This window comes from Melospiza melodia, chromosome 3 (genome assembly GCF_035770615.1).
Source record: "Melospiza melodia melodia isolate bMelMel2 chromosome 3, bMelMel2.pri, whole genome shotgun sequence".
Taxonomy (NCBI): domain Eukaryota; kingdom Metazoa; phylum Chordata; class Aves; order Passeriformes; family Passerellidae; genus Melospiza; species Melospiza melodia.
The window spans coordinates 48,878,496-48,898,695 of NC_086196.1; the positions used below are offsets into that span (position 1 = coordinate 48,878,496).

General features: G+C 47.3%; 1 protein-coding gene across 1 annotated transcript; it reads left to right on the plus strand.

The window, feature by feature from the left end:
* The first annotated feature begins 191 nt into the window (after positions 1-191).
* Positions 192-3,746, plus strand: EXOC8 (exocyst complex component 8). The gene is made up of 2 exons (XM_063151643.1): positions 192-1,726; positions 2,395-3,746. The coding sequence occupies exons 1-2, from the start codon at positions 197-199 to the stop codon at positions 3,001-3,003; spliced, it is 2,139 nt and encodes a 712-aa protein (XP_063007713.1). The 5' UTR covers positions 192-196; the 3' UTR covers positions 3,004-3,746.
* The last annotated feature ends 16,454 nt before the right edge of the window (positions 3,747-20,200 follow it).

Sequence of the window (20,200 nt, forward strand, 5' to 3'; positions counted from 1 at the left end):
CCGCCCCTCCCTTCCCTTCCCTACCCTTCCCCTTCCTTTCCTTTCCCTTCCTTTCCTCCGCCCCCGCCCGGCCCCATCGCGTCACCGCGGGCAGCCGCTCCTGCCGCCGAGGCGCGGGACGCAGGCGCGGCGCGGTGTCGTGTCCCCGGTAGCGGCGGGGCGGGTACCGGGCGGCGGCGGCGGCTGCGGCGCTGACATGGCGCTGTCGCTGGGCGAGGGCGGCGGCGGCGGCGGGAGCCGGCTGCGGCGGCAGCTGGAGTCGGGCGGCTTCGCGGCGGGGGAGTACGTGAAGCAGCTGTCGCAGCAGTCGGACGGCGACCGGGACTTGCAGGAGCACCGGCAGCGCATCCAGGCGCTCAGCGAGGAGACGGCGCAGAGCCTGAAGCGCAACGTCTACCAAAACTACCGGCAGTTCATCGAGACGGCGCGGGAGATCAGCTACCTGGAGAGCGAGATGTACCAGCTCAGCCACATCCTCACCGAGCAGAAGGGCATCATGGAGGCCGTCACCCAGGCCCTGCTCCTCCAGGCCGACCGCGACGACCCCGCGCTGGGCGCCCGCCGCGCCGCCGCCGCCGACCCCTTCCTGCCGCTGTCGGGCAAGGACGCGGCCGCCAACGAGGAGGGGCGGCAGCGCACCCTCACCACCCTCCTGGAGAAGGTGGAGGGCTGCCGCGACCTCCTGCCCGAGAGCCCCGGCAAGTACCTGGTCTACAACGGCGACCTGGTGGAGTACGACGCCGACCACATGGCGCAGATCCAGCGGGTGCACGCCTTCCTCATGAACGACTGCCTGCTCGTGGCCACCGCCCTGCCCAACCGCCGCGGCGCCTACCGCTACGACGCCCTGTACCCCCTGGACGGGCTGGCCGTGGTCAACGTCAAGGACAACCCGCCTATGAAGGACATGTTCAAGCTGCTCATGTTCCCCGAGAGCCGCATCTTCCAGGCTGAGAACGCCAAGATCAAGAAGGAGTGGCTGGAGGTGCTGGAGGAGACCAAGCGCAATCGCGCCCTCAGCGAGAAGCGGCGCCTGGAGCAGGAGGCGCTGCCCCGGCCCGCCCCGACGCCCCCCGAATCCACCAACCCCTTCGACGAGGATGAGGACGAGGAGGAGGAGGATGAGCCCTCCGCTGAGGAGGAGGTCGTTGACCTCTCGCTTGAGTGGATCCAGGAGCTGCCCGAGGACCTGGACGTCTGCATTGCTCAGCGGGACTTCGAGGGGGCGGTGGATCTCTTGGATAAACTGAACGAGTACCTGGCGGACAAGCCCGTGAGCCAGCCCGTGAAGGAGCTGCGGGCCAAGGTGGACGAGCGCGTCCGGCAGCTGACGGACGTGCTGGTGTTCGAGCTGTCCCCGGACCGCTCGCTGCGGGGCGGGCCGCGGGCCACCCGCCGGGCCGTGTCCCAGCTCATCCGCCTGGGCCAGTCCACCAAGGCCTGCGAGCTGTTCCTGAAGAACCGGGCGGCCGCCGTGCAGACGGCCATCCGGCAGCTGCGCATCGAGGGCGCCACGCTGCTCTACATCCACAAGCTCTGCCATGTCTTCTTCACCAGCCTCCTGGAGACGGCCAGGGAGTTTGAGACGGACTTCGCCGGCAACAACGGCTGCTACTCGGCCTTCGTTGTCTGGGCGCGCTCGTCCATGAGGATGTTTGTAGATGCCTTCAGTAAGCAAGTATTTGATAGCAAGGAGAGTTTGTCAACTGCGGCAGAGTGTGTCAAGGTAAGAGAGTCCGAAGAGGGGGGTGGTGGGGCACAGCAGCTGAAACAAAGGCTTCAAAGCTTTAAAGTCTCTTTTCTAACTCTAGTTTAGTTGTTGACTCTCGTGTGGGTCTCCAGAGAGGTTTTCTGCGTTGAAAGATTAATACTCATTTGAGGTTTGTTTGGGTTTTTTTCAATTTAACAGAGGAAAGCCTTAAGGTTATGATACGTGTCAAGGAAAACCCTGCCTTTATCAAGAATAAAAAATGTGTTGATTCCTAATTTGCCTTTAACTAGTAGGAGGTCCTAAAACTTACATAAGCTACACCTGAATTATAAGTACTTCAAAATTTTCTCTTTGTTTTCTAAGGCTGTCCTTAGCTACATTTTCATACTTTTTATGCAAGACTAAAAGACTAACTTTCTCAGGTTATGCTTTCTTGCAGCTGCTAATTGCGGGGAGGGATGGAAAGCTTGTGTATGTGGGTTATGTAGTGTAATTGTCCAGAGTATTTTTGACAGCCAGGGTGTACCTTTCAGTTACTAATGTCTCATTAACGAGATGCTTAAAGCACAAGAAGTAAATATGAGTAACCCTTCTCAGTTTTCTGAGATAAATGTGCTAAATGCGTAAAATGTAAAGGGAGCCTGCACAGAAATAACATCCTTTGCTTTTCTTTGTTATCCCAGGTGGCTAAAGAGCACTGCAAGCAGCTGAGCGAGATTGGACTGGATCTCACCTTCATCATTCACGCCCTCCTGGTGAAGGATATCAAAGGTGCTTTGCAGAGCTACAAGGATATCATCATCGAGGCCACCAAGCACCGCAACTCTGAGGAGATGTGGAGAAAGATGAACCTGATGACTCCAGAGGCTCTGGGGAAGCTCAGGGAGGAGATGAGGAGCTGTGGGGTGGGCAATTTTGACCAATACACGGGTGATGACTGCTGGGTCAACCTCAGTTACACTGTAGTAGCTTTCACTAAGCAGACTATGGCCTTCTTGGAGGAAGCATTAAAGCTTTACTTTCCAGAGCTGCACATGGTTCTCCTGGAGAGCCTGGTGGAAATCATCCTGGTGGCTGTCCAGCATGTTGACTACAGTTTGCGGTGTGAACAGGACCCTGAGAAAAAAGCGTTCATTAGGCAGAACGCCTCTTTCCTGTATGAAACTGTCCTTCCTGTTGTGGAAAAAAGGTTTGAGGAAGGAGTTGGAAAACCAGCCAAGCAGCTTCAGGATCTGAGAAATGCCTCAAGATTGATGCGTGTAAATCCGGAAAGTACCACCTCCGTGGTGTGAACTGAACCTAACTGTTCTTTCCGGGAACAAGGTGGCAGCACTTACTGAACATGTTGTACATTGAGCAGATGAACTAAACTGGGGGTTTTTGAGTCCCTGAAAGAGGCAGAACTCTTGTCTGCTGCATTCCAGAAGCTGAAGACTCTGAAGCAATCCCTGCAAGCGTGCAATGCTTTACTTGGTGGGTGGGGTGTAGGGAAGTGAGAAGGTGGAGGTCATGTGTCCTTGGACAGCATATCCTGTATGAAGGGCTTGTGTAGTATTTGTGACTTGGGAAATAACTGTAATACACAAGTTTTGGCCGATTGTTTGTGGAAATCTTACTTACATGTACAGCAGATGGTAGGAAAAGATCAATTCTCATCATGTCACTAGCAGTTCTTTTTTAAGGCAGTGTCCTGGTAGGAGGGGAAGTGCTGAAGCATTCCCAGGGTGTGGTATTCAGGAAGGCATATCCACCATCCAGATGTGACTCAGCACTGCAGATAAATGACATGGATTTGCACAATGTGAATTCTGTGGTAGCAATGCAGACTTTTCTTTAACGTTGAGATTGTCTTCATTCATTTCAGAGGCAGATTGAAATAAAAATGTTTTTAGTATAGGTTCTGGTGTTTGGGTGAAGGGGCTTCTTCTGGTAAATAAGCTGGCCTGTCAGCCTAAGTTATAACTGTCTGAAAACAAACCTGCTGTCAGAACCATTTGTTTGCTTCAAGAGAAGTGAGAATAAATTGCTTCCCTTCCTCTTTGTGTTCCTCTTCCATGTTTTCTTATGGATCTAATTGAGGTCACGTCCGTTTAGTGAAGTGTGCACTGTTGCTTGAGGTGCTGTCACAAATGCATTATGGGCTGTTGTCTCCTGGTTGGAACCATAGTGAAGAGGCATATTTGCTCTTGAGACAAACAGGGCAGGGAGAGGGACTGAAGGGACTGTTTCATTTGGAAAAGATGGAATGCCAGTTTTGCTGTACAGAATCAACACCTGGTGAAGACTCTGAGGCTTTTTGTAAGAGAGGTGAACTTTGAAATATACACTGTCTCCTGCAAGAGCTAGCATCATTTCCTGTAATACAGCAATAAGCAAGAAAAACTGTCTTTTTTGCAGAAATCACAAGGATTTGGTTGGCAATTTTAATGTTGATGGGAAAAGTTTATACAGATGCTCTTATGTTTGGATTGAATGGTGTTGGCTGTCTCATGCAGTGTATGTCTGTGAAAATAAAGTAAGCCAAGTCTTGTGTCAAGGCTGGCTTTGGAAAGCTGTCAGCTTCAACTTACAAGCTGTGCAAACTTCTGCTTCTGTGCAAACTTTCTTAGCTGTGAGAAAATCATGTTACAGCAAAGGGACCTTGTGATCAGTCCCTTAGAAAGCGTCCTTAACAGGAATAACTAAATATCCTATTCCTGTAGCACTTTCATATTAAAGATCTTGCAGTTTGTATCATGGTCATGAATGATACATGTGACTGCCTGAACAAACAAAAGGTATCTCTCATTAAACATTCTGCATAACTGTTATACTGAAGCTTCTTAATTTCTCCCTGTTTTCATAGTGCTAGTTTAGTGCAGTTTCCACTTGAGTGGCTGGGTTTTGTTTTCTTGCTCTTTGGATGCCTTTTGAACTGTCAGATTTTGCAAAGCATCCTATTGTCTCTGCTCACTTGCTTTTCAGTGTTTGGGCCTTTTGCTAGAAACTCACCAAAAAAGTCATACAAAGTGTTTTTGAAGCTCCCAGCTTACATTGATTGAAAACCAGTGAAATAGCTCTACTTTTATTGTAAGGGACAGGGAGTTAGAACTTGTGTAACATGTTCTGTCAGAGAGAGAGTGTCCTACTGGTGTTATTTCAGTAGTGAACTCTTTCTGATATCAGAACATGGTGAAGTATAGCAAAATAATACAATCTCTGTCATCTGTTTGAAGTGGGAAACCTAATCTGAGAAATATTTTCAAGTGAATTATAAATAAGAGCTCTCTGTGGTGGTGGGTATTTTGGAGGAGAGGGAGAAGAGATGGGTTTGGGTTTTTTTGTATTTTTTTGTGAACATGGATATATTTCTTTTTATTTAACAGCAGAAGAGAGCAGAATAAATACAGATGAACCTTATCTTTGTGTGTGTGTGTGTGTTTGCAATAGAAGGGTTAGAACTGGAACTCTAGACTGATTATTGTGATATTTGGTGATTTTATCCAAGAAGCTGAATTGTAGTTTCCCAGTTCCCAAGCATTAACATGAGGCTGACAAGGAGGAGAGCCCTGTTCATGCTTCTGTTGTGAGCTGGTGTAGCACAGCTTACCCTCAGCAGAGGATGAAATGTAGAATGTAATTTTGCCACATGCTCTGTTATGCCTTTGTCACTGAGCCCTTCATCAATCTATTCATGGCACACTAAGCCTGCTGATTTTGTCTCTGCTGCCATCCATGGAGCAGTGGGCTAACATTGATGCTGGTTTTAATGCATCAGGGAATCTTTTCCTTTGAGTCATCAAACATCATGTTCTTGTGCCTGTCACAATTCAAACAGATGTGGATTGTATAAACTGCTGTAAGTGGCATTGATATTTTGTAACTTGTGACTCTAATTAAGTCATCATAAAAGAAAAACTAACATGAAATTGTGTGGAATTAAACTAAAAACTCTTTTATGTTAACTTGGTTAACAGAAAAATCAGTGTATGCTGAGTCATAGTTGAATAATTTTCAATTTTGGAATGGCACTTTCCTTTTCCAGAGCTGTACACTTGTGATGATAGTGTTGTTCAAGTTGGGATTTGCAGTAACTACTGAATGAACTACAGTTCTGCTAATTTGAGAAGGCACTAATATTGGGGTTTTTTTGAGACAACTGCATATAAAATCTGGTTTCTTTGAGTGCTGTGGCAAAATTGTGTAAAATGATTTTTTAAAATTCAGGTAAATTTATGTATTAGAGTTTAATGCAATAACTTTTCTGAACAGCGAGGACCATGTATTAAAACTTTTGGACCTATAGCACTGGTGGTGTATTTGTTTTGATCATCAGAAAGGGGATGTTGGTTTGAAGTTGGAGTTCAGTGAAGTCAGAGAGCTTCAGGTGAGTCCCTTGTGAGGGAGAGGTGAGCAGCAGCCAGCTGACAAAAGCCAGGTGTTGTCACTTCACTACATTCTTATAAAGTCACTTCAGCGAGGTGAGGCGGGAAGAAAATGTTTGTGGACATAGAGAGGCTGTACTCTCATCTGATGGGACTTTGTGTGTGTGTGTGTGAAATGGATTAGCAACACCGAGGCACCGTAATGCTAAAGGGTTTGTTATCTTCCAGACTTTGTGTCTGGAGTCCATCCCTACTTACCCTGGGTGCTGAATGTGTGGTGCAGCCTGTGCCCTCGCTAGGTGGAGCTTTGTGCACTCAGCAGGCTGCGAGCAGGCCAGGCATGGAAGCTGTGCTGACCTGCAGTGTGGCTTGGCAGGTTTGGGTAGTGTGCTGTGGGAAGAAGATGCTGCAGAAAATGATCTAGGTGTTATGTTCAGGTCTTTTTCATTCCTTGGTGGTGGTTGTGTTCTGCACTTTCTAATTCTTGTACTGTTCATTTTTTAGGTTTTCCAGTTTTCCTGAGGTGTTTCTGTACCTGTGTTTCTGCAGGTGTCCTCTAGAGTATCTCACCTTTCTGCTTTTCTTTAAGGTGGGTACCAACACGTGACTTGTGTTCTGCCTGAAAAACACTGCTACACTTCAAGCCTCTGCGGAGATGTGAAAAGTTGCTTGTCCCAGCTGCAGTTTTATGTCTCATGTAAAATGTTCAGATTAGTGACTTCTCAAAGTCAAGTTTGCGTGACCTCTGGTCATTTTACTTCAATATTGGGCTGAAATTGCTGTGCAACTCCATGCTCACAGAGCACGGTAACAGAGAAGGTCCCCACCACCTGTGTTATAACTTACACACTCTTTGTATTCCCTTTACTGCCCAACTGTTTCAATTGAACTGGGTTACCTGTTACTTAAAATTATTAATAGTATTACAGACTCTTCAGTGTATTTTCTCTGATGAAAATCAAATGTGGCATGGGGCTTATCTGCCAAGCAGCTCTGTGATCATAGACATCTTTCTCCTCACAGGTTCAGGAGTTGGGATATGCCTTCAATCCCTACAAGTCTGAGGGATAGAGAAAAACCTCAAACTGGGGAAAATAAATTTATGTCATTTACGTCTTCAAGGCATGTTGACTGGAGTAATAGATCAGAATTTGACTGAGCCACCTTGGACACAGAGTTGTTACCTCTTGTGTATTTAGGAAACTTTGCTTATACAGCTTCAGCAGCCTCAACATGCTCTGTAATACAGTTCTCAATTTCAGGGTTACAAGCTGAACTAGATTATCTACTACAGATGTGCTCAGTTTGACACAGCAGAGATAAAGTACAGGCAAGGGACCTGGCCTGTGCTGACCACTGAGCAGTAGTGCCCTTCCTGGGGCTTTACATGGCTGATCAGGGCAGTTTTAAGGCAATTTTAGATCACCCATCTGAGGGAGGCCCATGGTATTTATTCTCTCTCCCTCCCCATGCAGTAGCCACATTCCTTTCAATGGGCAGAGCATCTCACTTCCCACCCAAGAGGGAGATACTGTGGGAGGATGGAGAGGAGCTGCTCCCCGTATTTCCTGCAGTGAGCTGCGGTGGTGCAGGGCAGAGCCTCCCCTCGATGATGTGGGGAACACAGGCACCCCTGCAAGCAGACACCATTGCATTCCATCTGCTCTCACCAGCCACTGCAAGAGCAAAGCTGTACAAAAGCTGAGAGATTGATCTCTTCGTGTCAAGGCAGGAGCTGGACCCTGAGGCATCATCTTAGATTGCCCAAAATACAGTGTGGCCCTCCAGCTGTTGGGAATCTTGTTCAAGTGTGCTAATAATATCTTGGCATGTGATTAGTGAGTGCAATGCACCAGGAAGGTGGACCAGGGAGAAGAATGGGTAGTGTTAACCTCACTGCTGCTCGGCAGAACCCTGGAGATGCTTGGATTGATGATGTTTTCAAGTTATTAAAAAATAATAAATTAAAAGCATACAGCTCTTCATCTAATTGCACCAAGACACACAGTTCTTCCTCTGTCCTCCCAGAAACTGATCCTAACAAAATCAAGAGTCTCATGAAGTTAAGAGAGACTTAGTCAAATCCATTGTGATACAAGTCATGTGAATCTAAACACTGCAAACTTTGGCAAAATGAAGATCTGAACTTCAGACATTTCCAAACTGACTGGGATGAGGGAAAACTTTGCCTCAGACTCTTCCAGACTTCTGGACTTTGAGTTCTCTGGGCTTTAAGTCATTCCTACTGTTACTAAAAATCACAATTCACAGACAACAATCTGTGCCAGTCAAACGAATGTGTTTTGCTTTGCTTTGTTTTAATTATAGCTTTACAACCCTGCAGCAGTCTGGGGATTCCTGTTATGTTAGTTTTCCAAACCCAGTATTCACTATAGGAAGGAGCCCAGCTCCTAGCCCCAGCTCCTGCAGGATGGGACTGTCAGGAGAGTACTTGAAGCTCTGCAGAGAATCCTTCCTTCCTCAGGATTCAGAATTTTTCTCTCAAAATGCAGATCTTTGATAAGCAGCTTCTGCTCTGCTTTATTTCCCCTCACAAACAACTGGCAAGATTGTTTGTTTTCCCACTCCACAATATAACCTCTCCAGCAGAGGTGCCAGACTCGCTTTGTGGAGGAAGGATGTCAAACTGAATGTTGAGTTACAGCCTGTACATCTGTCCTAGCACAATTCAGGCTGTAGACCTGCCTGCCTGCCTGCTCTTGTTGATGGGGAGGAGGGGGACTGGGAGGCTTGCAAAGATCTGTAATCTTTGTCCCTCTGACATCCACCCAGCAAGGTGCCTAAATAAACACTGAAGATGTCCCCCCCCGAATTTGGGAAGCCCACTCCTATAGTCAGAGGCAATTAGATCCTAAAGTGCTTTTCACAAGTGGAGGATCAGTAAATTCCTTTTGAAATTTGCAAAAACAATTGGTAAAGAAGGGATGGGAGAGCAGCACCAGAGCAACAGCACCACATAAGCAAACAAAATATGTGTTTCTGGGACATCTCAGCTCTAGTGTGACAAATGGTGGGCCCAAACAAAGCCTGCCCTTAGGTGGGAGCAGTAGGCTCCATAAATCATCAGCGCTGCAACTTTCCAGGAGGCAGCAATAACAGTGTTGGACATGATAAAATAAAGTCACTTCATCTGACCAGCTGTAATAGGTGACTCCACATGGAGGGGAGGAAATGCCCTCGGGAAAACGCTGACACTTAAGGAAGGGTGCACATGGAGCCTGGATCACCTGCTGTTCTGAGATGTGGCCCCCCCTGAGCCTGACACCAGTGCTGGCTGGCACTGTCCCTGCCTCCTGACACACACCACCCTCCTTTATTTTGCCCAACTCCAGAACCTCCCGTGGTGACCTTGTACCTCCTGCTGTCAGCTGGCCTGAAAGAGGCCTCCTCCCTGCCGGCAGGATTAACCCCATCCTGTTTGCTTGGGGACAAGAGATGTGTGCAGGGAACAGAAGGCCCCGGTGCCACCACCCCACAGCTTCACACCAGATAACCCCTCTCCTGGTGTGCCTCTAATCAGTCACTAGTTTTTGTCATCCACTGAAGTTTATTACCATTTAAATAGCCTTTCAGCCTGAGACGTCCTGTGGGGTTTCTGCCTCTGCTGCCTCATGCCCTGTGAAATTAATTCCTGTAAGAGCACATCCTCACAGGAAAATGGGAAGAACTCAACTAAGCTGGTTTAGAAACTGATTTAAATCCCCACAAGTCCTTCTATGGCCCTTTAGTTTGGACTGGGGCACTTTCTAAGTACACAGCTTGGGGTAAAATATGCTTAGACTGGAAAGTGCTTATTTCCAACCAAAATTACCACACTGAATCCTGCTGTCTGGGGCAATCCTGCTGTTTTGAGTACTGTGAGCAAATTCCATATTTAACTCAGCATGTGTTTTTAGGCCTTGAAGATTTAAGGGCCAGCCTGCAAATGCCTTTAATCAGGAAGCAATTAATTGCACAGATTTCCTCCTTGCAGTCAGTGTAGCAGCAGCTACTGCCTGTGAGGCAGCGGCTCATGCCTGCACGCTACTTTTATTACTGTGCATCTCTGCTAATTAGTGTGGTGGGCCACATTGCTACAGGGGGTTCAGATAAAAGGTATGATCAGCTAAGATAATCTAAAGATAGCTTTAAGAAGAAATAACAAATAGTTTGCATTCCTGATGAGCTTTTTAATTTATTTTTTTTTCCTGAAGAAAACTTGCAAGAAGGATTGATACTTTTGATGGAAGTCAAGGACCTGGTTTTGACTTCAAGGGTTGCTCTAAGTAATTTGTAGTCAAGCACACTCAGCTGGAGTTTTTTCCAGAGAACCATGATGCTCACCTGAGACCAGCCCCAAGCAGAAAACACCTGGTTTGCATCTCTTGCTCTCACCTTCATACAAAGGATCCCAGTCCTGCTTCTCCATCAAAAATGATGCTCAGCTTCACTCGGAGAGAAGAGTATGGGGAGCTGGGGGACATGTTTAGCCCTCATTGACAGTCCCTGGGGCAGGACACACACAATGTCTCACAAAACAGGAGGGTAAGGTTTAGCTGCCCCTCTGCCCCACATTCAGGCCAGGGCCATTGCTCCACCTGCTCATGCTGACATCAGCCTTGTTCACTCTCTCAAACACAAGTCTCACATCCTTCCTGTCCTACATGCTGGCTATAATGAACAAATTCCCTCATTATGCTATTACTATAATTTACTGGCAGAAACCTTCCTCTCTGCACACACAACTCTTCATATTTGACTACTATAATTACATTTTCAAAGTTATAAATAACACGTTAGCCTGGTTTATGTGTTCATGCAAGTCAGGCTATAAACTGGCAGATGAATGAAATTAACTGTCTCCAGAATTCACATTCCTGTCACTTATTCAATTATTTGATCAACGTAATTGCTCAGAGCAAGAGCTAATTGGAAAATGACATGCATTTACCCTCTCCATAGAGGAAGAGAGGCTTATCAGGTATTTTACTGCAGGCGCTTTCACTACTTCCAATATTCTGGAAGAAACTAGGGTTTTAAATGAGTCAGGCCCAAACACACAAGGCTTTTTTTTTTTAGCCAGATGCTTCCCCATCCCTAAAATAGCTCCAGTACTTTGCAGTGCAAGGGTTTGAACATGCCTATACTGCAGCACACACAGGTATCTTGGCACGCGTGCATGTGAGCTGCAAGCCAAGCTTGCCTCCAGGGGTCTGCAGCACAAAATGTGCTCCTGCTCTGTGTATCTGTATTCATGCTGGTGCTGCAGCTATATGTGTTTGGTTCTTTCTGTGGCAGACTCCCATCCCTGGCTGCTGATGCAGAGAATATCAGTTGGCTGAGGCTTGGCTGTCAGGATTAAGAAAGGCAGAAAGTTATTTTTTCTGCGCTGCTGGTGTAGAACAGAGCGTAAATCCCCACCTTGCCAGCTCAAATCCTACATCAAGGTTACAGCTTGAAACACCAATACCTTTCAAATGATTTTTCTGTCCTTTACCTCACCTGGTTAACACTCTGAATTTGTTATTAAATTTTCTTATTTCATTAAAGTCTAAGAAAGGGGTGTTAGAACAGAGAGGGGGATAGAAAGAATCAGGAGGTAAGAGACTCAAATCCTAAACTGTTCCCTCTTTCCTTTATTAGCTCTAGCATTGTTTGGAGTTGGAATATTTAATTTGTTTAAATAAGAGATAGGCAAGCAATTTTCCAAGCTGTATGGAAGGGGAGGAAGCTCATCTATCAATGGAACAGTTTGCAGCCTATTGTCTGCAGGCCCTGAGGGTTATCTGCTGGGGAAAGGGAGCTAAGAGAATCAACCCTGTTGCCAGTTGCCTTAAATTTGTGACAGATGGTCTGCATGTCTGTTGGAAAATATTGGGGTCTGCAAATTAAAAGTTGGGTAAACCCCAGTGTGTTTTCCTCCTGCTACCCAAGAGCAGTTCAAGCATCAAGGTTTTGTGTGCCTGGAGAGGAAGCTCCAGAAGTGGTCCATGGAGTACGTGAATGAGGAGCACCGTGGCAGCTCTCACTCCCGGAGGTGTAGCAGGGCTGCTAACCCTGCACAGGAGGCACAGGACAGCTCTGGGAAACTCACTGTACTGCGTGCTGGGTCCGAGGGGCTGGCACTGCCTTCATTTGATGAGTAGAGAACCAGGAGGGCAATTTTTTGGTTCATCCAAGAGGAGATGAAGAAACTAAGCCTATTTGTACTTGCAGTAGGACACGCCTGATATTGGAGGTTTCTTAGAGTAGGAAGCAAAAGTATCCAATAAGGAAATAAAAACACCCCCACCATGCAGTGCTTGTGTTCGCGTCCCAGCTGTCCCTGGGAGAAGGAGAGTTAGATTCATTAAGTGCCTATAAGCAGAATTTTGTTGTGGTGCTTAGTAGGATTGCTGTGCAGTTTGGACAAGAGGGATGCTGAGGGCATCAGGTGCCACTCCTGCTCGCAACTCTGCGACACACATGGCCACAGCAAGCTGCAAACAAGGACCATGCCATGGTTTGGTGTCCTGTCAGTGACTCCAGCCAGTGGAAAACAGAGGGCAAAGCTGTGATCTCAGAGCTGTGGCTAAGGGAACAAATCAGTAACCGGACGGCGCCACAGACCATCGCACATGGGGCATGCAGGCTCCTGTTGCCAGTTGTAGGCACAAAGGGGAAAAAAACCCACCAAGATACTGCGGGAATGTCTGTGGGAATCACGGCTAAAGCCGGGCACGGGCGGGCAGGGAAGCGGCCGCTCCAGGGCGCCAAGGCAGCAGGGCCAGCAGAGGGAGCCCGCCGCTGCCGCATCCCGGGATCGCCAAAACCCAGCCCAGCCCGGCCCAGCAGCTCCTCATCTCCCCCGCCCGCGCCTTTCCCAGCCCCGCATGCAGCCCCGCAGCCCCGCAGAGCCCCTGCATCCTTCGCACGCCGCTCCGCACCCTTCAGCCCCTCCAGCGAGCAGCCCTGCGGCCTTGGATCCCGCAGCCCTCCCGCCCAGCGCTTCCCTGTGCCCAGCAGCCAGAAGCCTCCCCAGCTCGGTGTCCCGGCCGTCCCACAGCCAAGCCCTCCGGCACCTGCATCCATTTCTGTAGCCCTGCAGACCCGCAGCCTAGCACCAAACCCCAAATTCCCAAATGCCCGAATTTCAGCATCCCCACATTCCAGCAGCCCTGCAGTGCCCACAGACCATCATCCAGCGCAGCGCCGAGCTGTAAAGCAGCCCCAGAGCTGCGCAGCTCCGTGTGCCCGCAGCCCCAGAGCCCGCAGCTCGGCCCCAGCATCCCAGCCCCAGGCACAGAGCTGCTGCTCCTGGGTCCAGGCTTCACTGTGGCTTCTGCCCTCAGGCACAGTGACAGCTGTGACTGGAGGTGGCTTGTAGTTATATACTGGGGTTTTTGCCAGAGGCTCTGCTATGAACTATAATGACAGAGGTGCTACTTCTTTCCTGGGAGCTGGATAAATATTTCTAATATGATCTTGCCACAGCCTGAGGCTGAGGAGGCAGCTTTACACGTGTATGGATGCAGCCAGCACTACTGATGCGCTCCTGGTCCCAGCGCTCTGCAGGGCTGGAGGCAGGCAGGCAACAGGGGAAAGGCAGGCAGCAGCTGCCTCTGCAACTTCTTGGCTCCAATAGCACAGCTGGTACTTCACTGTGGGCTTTGCTCCACCAGGAACCGTCCCTCCCTATGCACAGGAACAGATTTTCCAGTGGAATTTTAGCACTGGAAATCCTGTTGCTTTTGTTACACTGGGATGTTCATCCTTTCATCCTGCCAACTGTGAATCAACCTGACTGCACTTCTGCAATGGTAGAATTCAATAAATGTACGCATAAAAATCATTCTCCCCCAGTTTTTGTCTAGTCCTGTCCACTCTGTGGTCTTGCTGAACCTCATGCTAGCAGCTCTGTACAGGAGGGTGGTAGCAGGATCACTCCTTACCTGGCTAACTTGCAGCAAAGCCTTGCTATTATATCCAAAGCCATAGCACAGGTGTGCTGCTCTTCTGGGAACATATTCCAGAGGCATATGTGGGCTGTCTTAGCTGGGATTTCATCCTATTTTTTATTCAGGCACAAAATATCTGGTTACCATTTTAAGCTGAGAGAAGGTGCTTGAAATGGAAAAAGTCAAGTCACACAATGGGATAGAAAACAAAGCTGTGGAAAATATTTGCAGGCAAATAATAAAAACAAAGTTTGAATAAAGGGTAATATTAAATTTCAGTGCTTTCAAGATTTTTTTTATTATTATTACTTAAAAGTAAAATTATTTCAATTGTAGAAGACATTTGAATAAAGAAAATATTATTCTAAATGTCAACAATGGAAAAAGGGATGCTTTGATATTCATAATTTTTTCCTTATTACTTTTGTTTGAGAGATGTATTGGGTATGTTTTCTTTTGTAGGTCTCATAAGAAAAACAATAGTTTTAGGGAAACAGAATTTTTCAATTAGACAACATCTTGCTGAAAACTCCTATCTGGAAGAAACCTGGAAATAGTTAGGTGAAAAGTCTAGCAGGAATCTTTTAGTTCCAGATGTGTTGTTCTGCTTCCCCTGGTATGAAAGAGGTACTTAAATTAAAGTTAAAAGATGCAATGCCGGTGTAACTAACTACATGTTTCCTGACATTTGTGCCTGTCAGCACAGGAGTGCTTAGGCTGCTATTTATAAATCTGAGCTTAATTCATTCTCATCCCACAGGGGGCAATCAAGACCCCAGTGATTGCCAGGGAGAAATCAGGGCCAGTGTACAAGTGGCTTTTTCCTAATTTATTTCTGTCTGTGTCATGTATGGAAGAAAGATACACATAGCAAACACAGTCCAATCCCAGCCCTTCTCTGCTGAGTCAGAGTCAGCTTCTTGGGTCTTAGGGATCTCAAGTCAGGAAGGTCTTGTGGCTTAGGATATGGACTGTGAGTCAGAATAGTTTATAAATGAAAAAAAAAATATTCCTTTCATTTATCAGCAGATCATTGTCTAAACAGCAATTGCCTTTAGAAAATTTCAACTGTAGGCATTTTAAAGACAAAAGGGCTAAAAAAAAGAACTCCAGTTGCCATTTGATCATTTATGCATCGACACTATATTTATCCTTAATCAGCTGTTCTGGAAGTAAAAGGACAAGCACCAGGGTAGATACCAGGAATATCCTGATTTGCATTTTAGGCTTGCCAAAGTCCTGTTGATTAAGCTGGGAATGTTGATTAAAGACCTCAAGCTGTGACCCTCCACAATTCAGTCAGGTTACTCCTGCTGCTTAGCAAGGCTTGAGTTAAATTGGAAAGCAGGATAAAGTGTCAGTGAGTTTATCAGCTCTGAGCAGTGTGTTTCTATGCAGATAACCTGCAATACCTCCCTGCTCAGCCCGAGTCTTACAGGGGATTCAATAGATTGCCTGTCTGCTGGTAGGAGATATTAAAGTCCTTCAGGAAAAAAAAAAAAAACAAACCTAAAAACCAATCCTTCTTTGGACCAATCCTCTGGAAATCAGTCATTCAGTCAGTAGAGTTAATGATCAGTTGGTGGAGTTAATAGCCAAACCTGAAGTCAAAGATGATTAAAGCTTAAAAAAAATTAACCACTCAGTGACTGTAGTTAAAGACAGTATTCAGTTATTTTTTGATGGTTCCTTCTCTGTCTAGGCTCCCACAGAGGCTGACAAGGGATATTTTAACTTGTCAAGGCAATAGCACCATAGTGACAAAGCCCTAAGGAGCCCGTCAGTTTGCTGCACAGGACCTGTTTTGCATACCAGGCCTTTGATCTTTAAGTGTATTTAGCATTGCCATTTTTTAATGAGTGTGGCGAGGAGGTGAAATAGGTGCCTTGCTCAAGTAGGACAATTTATTATTGTCACTTAGCTTGTGAAGGACAAGCCATGCAGAAGAGCTCCAGTCAGGGGAGAGAGGCCTTGAACGCAAGAACCTTTACGCTTCGGTTAACAGGGAAGCAAACTGCATTGGGGTTTGCAGAATCCAGTTCCCACTGCTTTGGGGAAAAAAATAAATATGTTTTTATTTCTTCATCGTCAAGTCATGCTTCCTCAGTTTACTGACAAAAGAAATTTAATTATTTACTAACAAAGATAGGGCTTTCCCCTTCTGCTTCATGCTGTGGCAATAAGATTGTTGGGTTAATGTTGACCGAATAATCCATGGTGCCACTAGCTGCTGTGCAAAGTCAAAGGAATTCACACCAGTTTCAAGGGTACCTGCTGAGCCTGTCAATCCAGCAGGGAAGGAAAGAGGAACCACTGCAAACCAAATGGAGATTTTCCAGTGAGACTACAGAGAGATGGTGCAATACAGGTAAAGGATATAACATAGCTAAGAACAACTTCTTCTTTCAAACACAGGACTGTAAGAAACAAGTGTCATTTCTTGTTTCTGTGATCTTTCTCAGCTGTACATCTGACAGGTCTTGATTATGTTTTCTTGCAGGGAGTGGTGGCAGGCAGGGCTTTGCTCAGAACCCAACATCCATGTGTGCCTCACCCACAGAGACAAGTGATTTCCTGGGGCAGTGCCTGGCACTGCTCAGCTGGGCACACTCAAGGAAGGGACCCAAAAGGGCTCCCATGAGGATATCTGCTCCTGTGGTTTTCAGGCTGCCCTTCAGGGACACACACTGGCAATCCATAGGACAAAAGGAGCTGATCAGTGAAGTGAGTGGAGAAAAAGTGAATGGAACAGGTGCATCTACTTCCACATACACAAACAAATATTACAGTGAGGGAGCAAGAGCACTGAAATATTCCCTAGGCTTTGTCTGGTTTTCTTTCTGTTGTCAGTGACAATCACCATGGAACCATAGCACCTGGCAGTCCTTGCATTGTTTTACAAAGGTATGCTTGCAAGAGCGATTGTCAGGAAACACCACTGCATCCCAGCTACCTAGAAACAAAATGGGCTGTCCCAAACCATTCCTGACAGCCCTGGGTATCAGGAATCTCCTTGCTGGAGATGCCTCAGTCCCTGAAGGCAACTGCAATATGCAATTGCCCACACCTCTGGAAAGTATGTTCTACCATCTGTATTGAGCTTTCCATGCTGCAGTTTGAGCTCATCCCTTGCCTCACGTGCTGTGGAGAATGAATTATTTCCTTTCCCTTTGCTGTGGCAAAAGTGAAGAGTGTTCAGCTCCCCATAAGGCCCTACTGCAGGGACAGCCCACACTTCCCTCACCTCAGTGCTGGCCAGTGAGCCAACAACAACCAATGTACCCCAGAGCAGCCCAGGAGCAGCACTCTCCACAGCTTTCCTTTGCTTTTATCCAGCACTGTCTCCCCAACCCTAAACACCTGCTGGATTTGCCTCTAGTTTTGAGTTTTGAGTGCTTTTCCAAGGCTAATTCCTACCTCTAGCTGTATTTCCCTAGAAGCAGTGAAAGGACAGTCCTGTATCCTCTGAGCCCACTTTGCTCCTTTTTTGCCCTTCAGGAGAGTTTCCCTTTCTATGCAAAAGGCAGCTTTCAAACCCATGGGGACTGCACCACACACACACATGCACACATATGCAACCAGCTCTACATTAACTAAGAGCCAAGACAACCCAAGGCATGGGAACAACAAAAAAATAGAGCCCTGTATGGTAGTCAGTACCTGGAGCTAAACAGAGATATTCTACCCCTCATATATTTTTTTGTTAATTGTTGCTCTGGACATTTTTGTTTTATCAGATGGGAAAGGACACTTGAGACCCAGCTAATTTGTGTCTTTGTCAATGGCTCTTTGTTTTCTTTTAGCTTTTTTTTCCCCTTATTTTTTCCCTGGCCCTATAATAATTTCTTTGTTCTCTTTGGTAAGCTGGCCACTCAGAGCATTATGTCCCTGTCTTAAACCTGGCTGCAGCACTGTTCATAACAGCAGCAGCAGCATCTGCTGGGGTGGCAGTGATGCGTGGCCACCGAGGCTCCCTCCGGCAGGCACTGCACAAAAAACCACACTACCTGCATCCACCAAACCCAGCTCTGCAGTGACCAAAGAGACTGAACTGCCCAGGACAATGCACCTTTTTCTTACAGAACAAATACAATGCTTTGAACTTTCCCTTCACAGGCACTTTATTGTCCTTGTTCATGGCAAGCTCTCTGTACAAGTGTAGGCTAGCAGCAAGGTACTAATAAATTAATAAAGAGGAGGCAGGGCACAGGCCCAGACAGTTGCCCATACAGTTAAATGGTTGGCACTGTCCTTGCAGGAGTTTGTCCCAGACCAAGCAAATACTCCTGCAGCCAACGCCCAGGCATGTTTCAGGAGCCAGGGTGATTCTCAGCAGGTGGTTTGGGCACAGCCCTCCCACTCTGGGGAACAGGAGCTTGTCTCCCTGGGCATGGCTGGGAATGCCAGTGGGTCTTGGAAGTGGAAAAGACTCCCTGCTCTGTTTTATTATCTTATGTGGCTGTAGACTTTGTGTCTCAGCAGTGTGTAGCTATTAATGGATTGACTCACCCTGGCATCCCTCTGGAGCAGGGAAGCACTGTTAAGCCCCTGGGTCTGAGGGCATAAGGAGACTCACAGAAACACTAAAAGGGGTACATGACTCCACAGAAGCCTTCAAGTCCCACAGCCCTCTTGTTTCTGAAGCTCCTGCCCCAGCCCCAGGGCTTGAAGGTGGTAAGGGTAAGCCAGCCATGGAGATGTGCCCCTGGTGTGGTGGGATGCTGAGCTGCCCAGGACCCCATGGGGCAATACAGGGGCCACCTCCTTTTGAGCTCTGCAGCTGAGATGAAACCCAGCTGGGTGAGGCTGGGCAGATTAAAGCGTGCACCAGGCAAGCCAGGTTCAGAGAACAGGATCAGGCTTGCACTTAACTTGACCCTGAGGGACTTGCAGAAGCTTAGGCAGGGACATGGCTTCTCTACCCCATACGTTTTGACTTAGTGAGACATAGGAGGCCTCAGGGCCTCTCAGAGGCCACACGTCAAATCCATATGGATAGTTTGTGTAGAGGAAATTGGTGGGGTCAGGAAGAGTGGAAGCTGCTCAGTGCTTTACAGAAACATTGCCTGAAGTTCCTCTCCTGAGAAAAACAGAAAGCAGTCAGCACCATGGATTTTCCATTTTCCCCATTGCAATTTTTCCATTCATTTCCCCATGTGTATGTTAAGAGGGAGATGCTGTCACTCAGCTACTGGGTTGCCTGTATCTGTTCTTGAATCACGTCCATCACTATGGTGTCAGGGACTGCAAATACAGAGAATCTGTGTTCATTAATAATGGCATTATACAAAAACACTGCTTTACCAACAATCCTATTTTGAGATTTTTTTTTAGGAGTGATATCATTACTTTGATACCTGAACAACTGGACCTTTTGACAGAGCACCTTCAGGTTTCCAGAGCCAGCTCCCAGGCACTCAGCTAAAGCCCCTGCAGAGCCCTGTGCACCTGGAGTAGGGATTTGCAGCTCCCCATCGGTGTGCAGTGGGTGGCCCTGCCCTAAGACAGCCAGGTGCAGTGAGCCCAGCCCTGCCCATAACCCAGCCATGAGCTTTGCTCCGGCCAGCGGCCAGCCCGAGGCTCTGCAGGGCAGGGGATGGATCCAGGGGCCATATGGATCCAGGCTGTGAGGCTTCAGTTGTGTTTATCCCAGCCTGCTTTTTCTCCCAGCTCACCTCCCACTGACACCTGCACACCTGTGTGGAGGGAATATTTGTGCCTTTCCCTGCTCCAGGGCACTGACAGCAGAGTTACAGTCAGGGCCCATTACCCGCTCAGGGTGGGGCTGCAAAACTGAGGGAGGAGGAGGTAAAACCTACTCATGGCTTTACCTTAATTGTTGTTCTCCTTGATGAGTCTTCTTCTTTCTCAGTGTTGCATCTGGTGGGAAAGATTATTTTCTCACATACAATTGCTTAAAAGCAAAGGAAAACTCGGCAAAATGAAAAGTACCACCACCATGACAGAAAAAAAAAAAAGTCCACACAAAATGTCTGGGACTCATCCACTCTTCTGTTAATTAGCCTTAACAAAAACAGTAAAACCAGAAAGCAAAGAAAAGGCCAATGAAGGTAATTGGGCTAGGCTGCTGTAAAAGCAGGAGCTGTGGGAAATAGAGACATGGCTGCCGACAACATCACCTTGTAGAAAGCCCAGACTTCTGAGGTCTGCCTCTCCCCTGAGCCCTA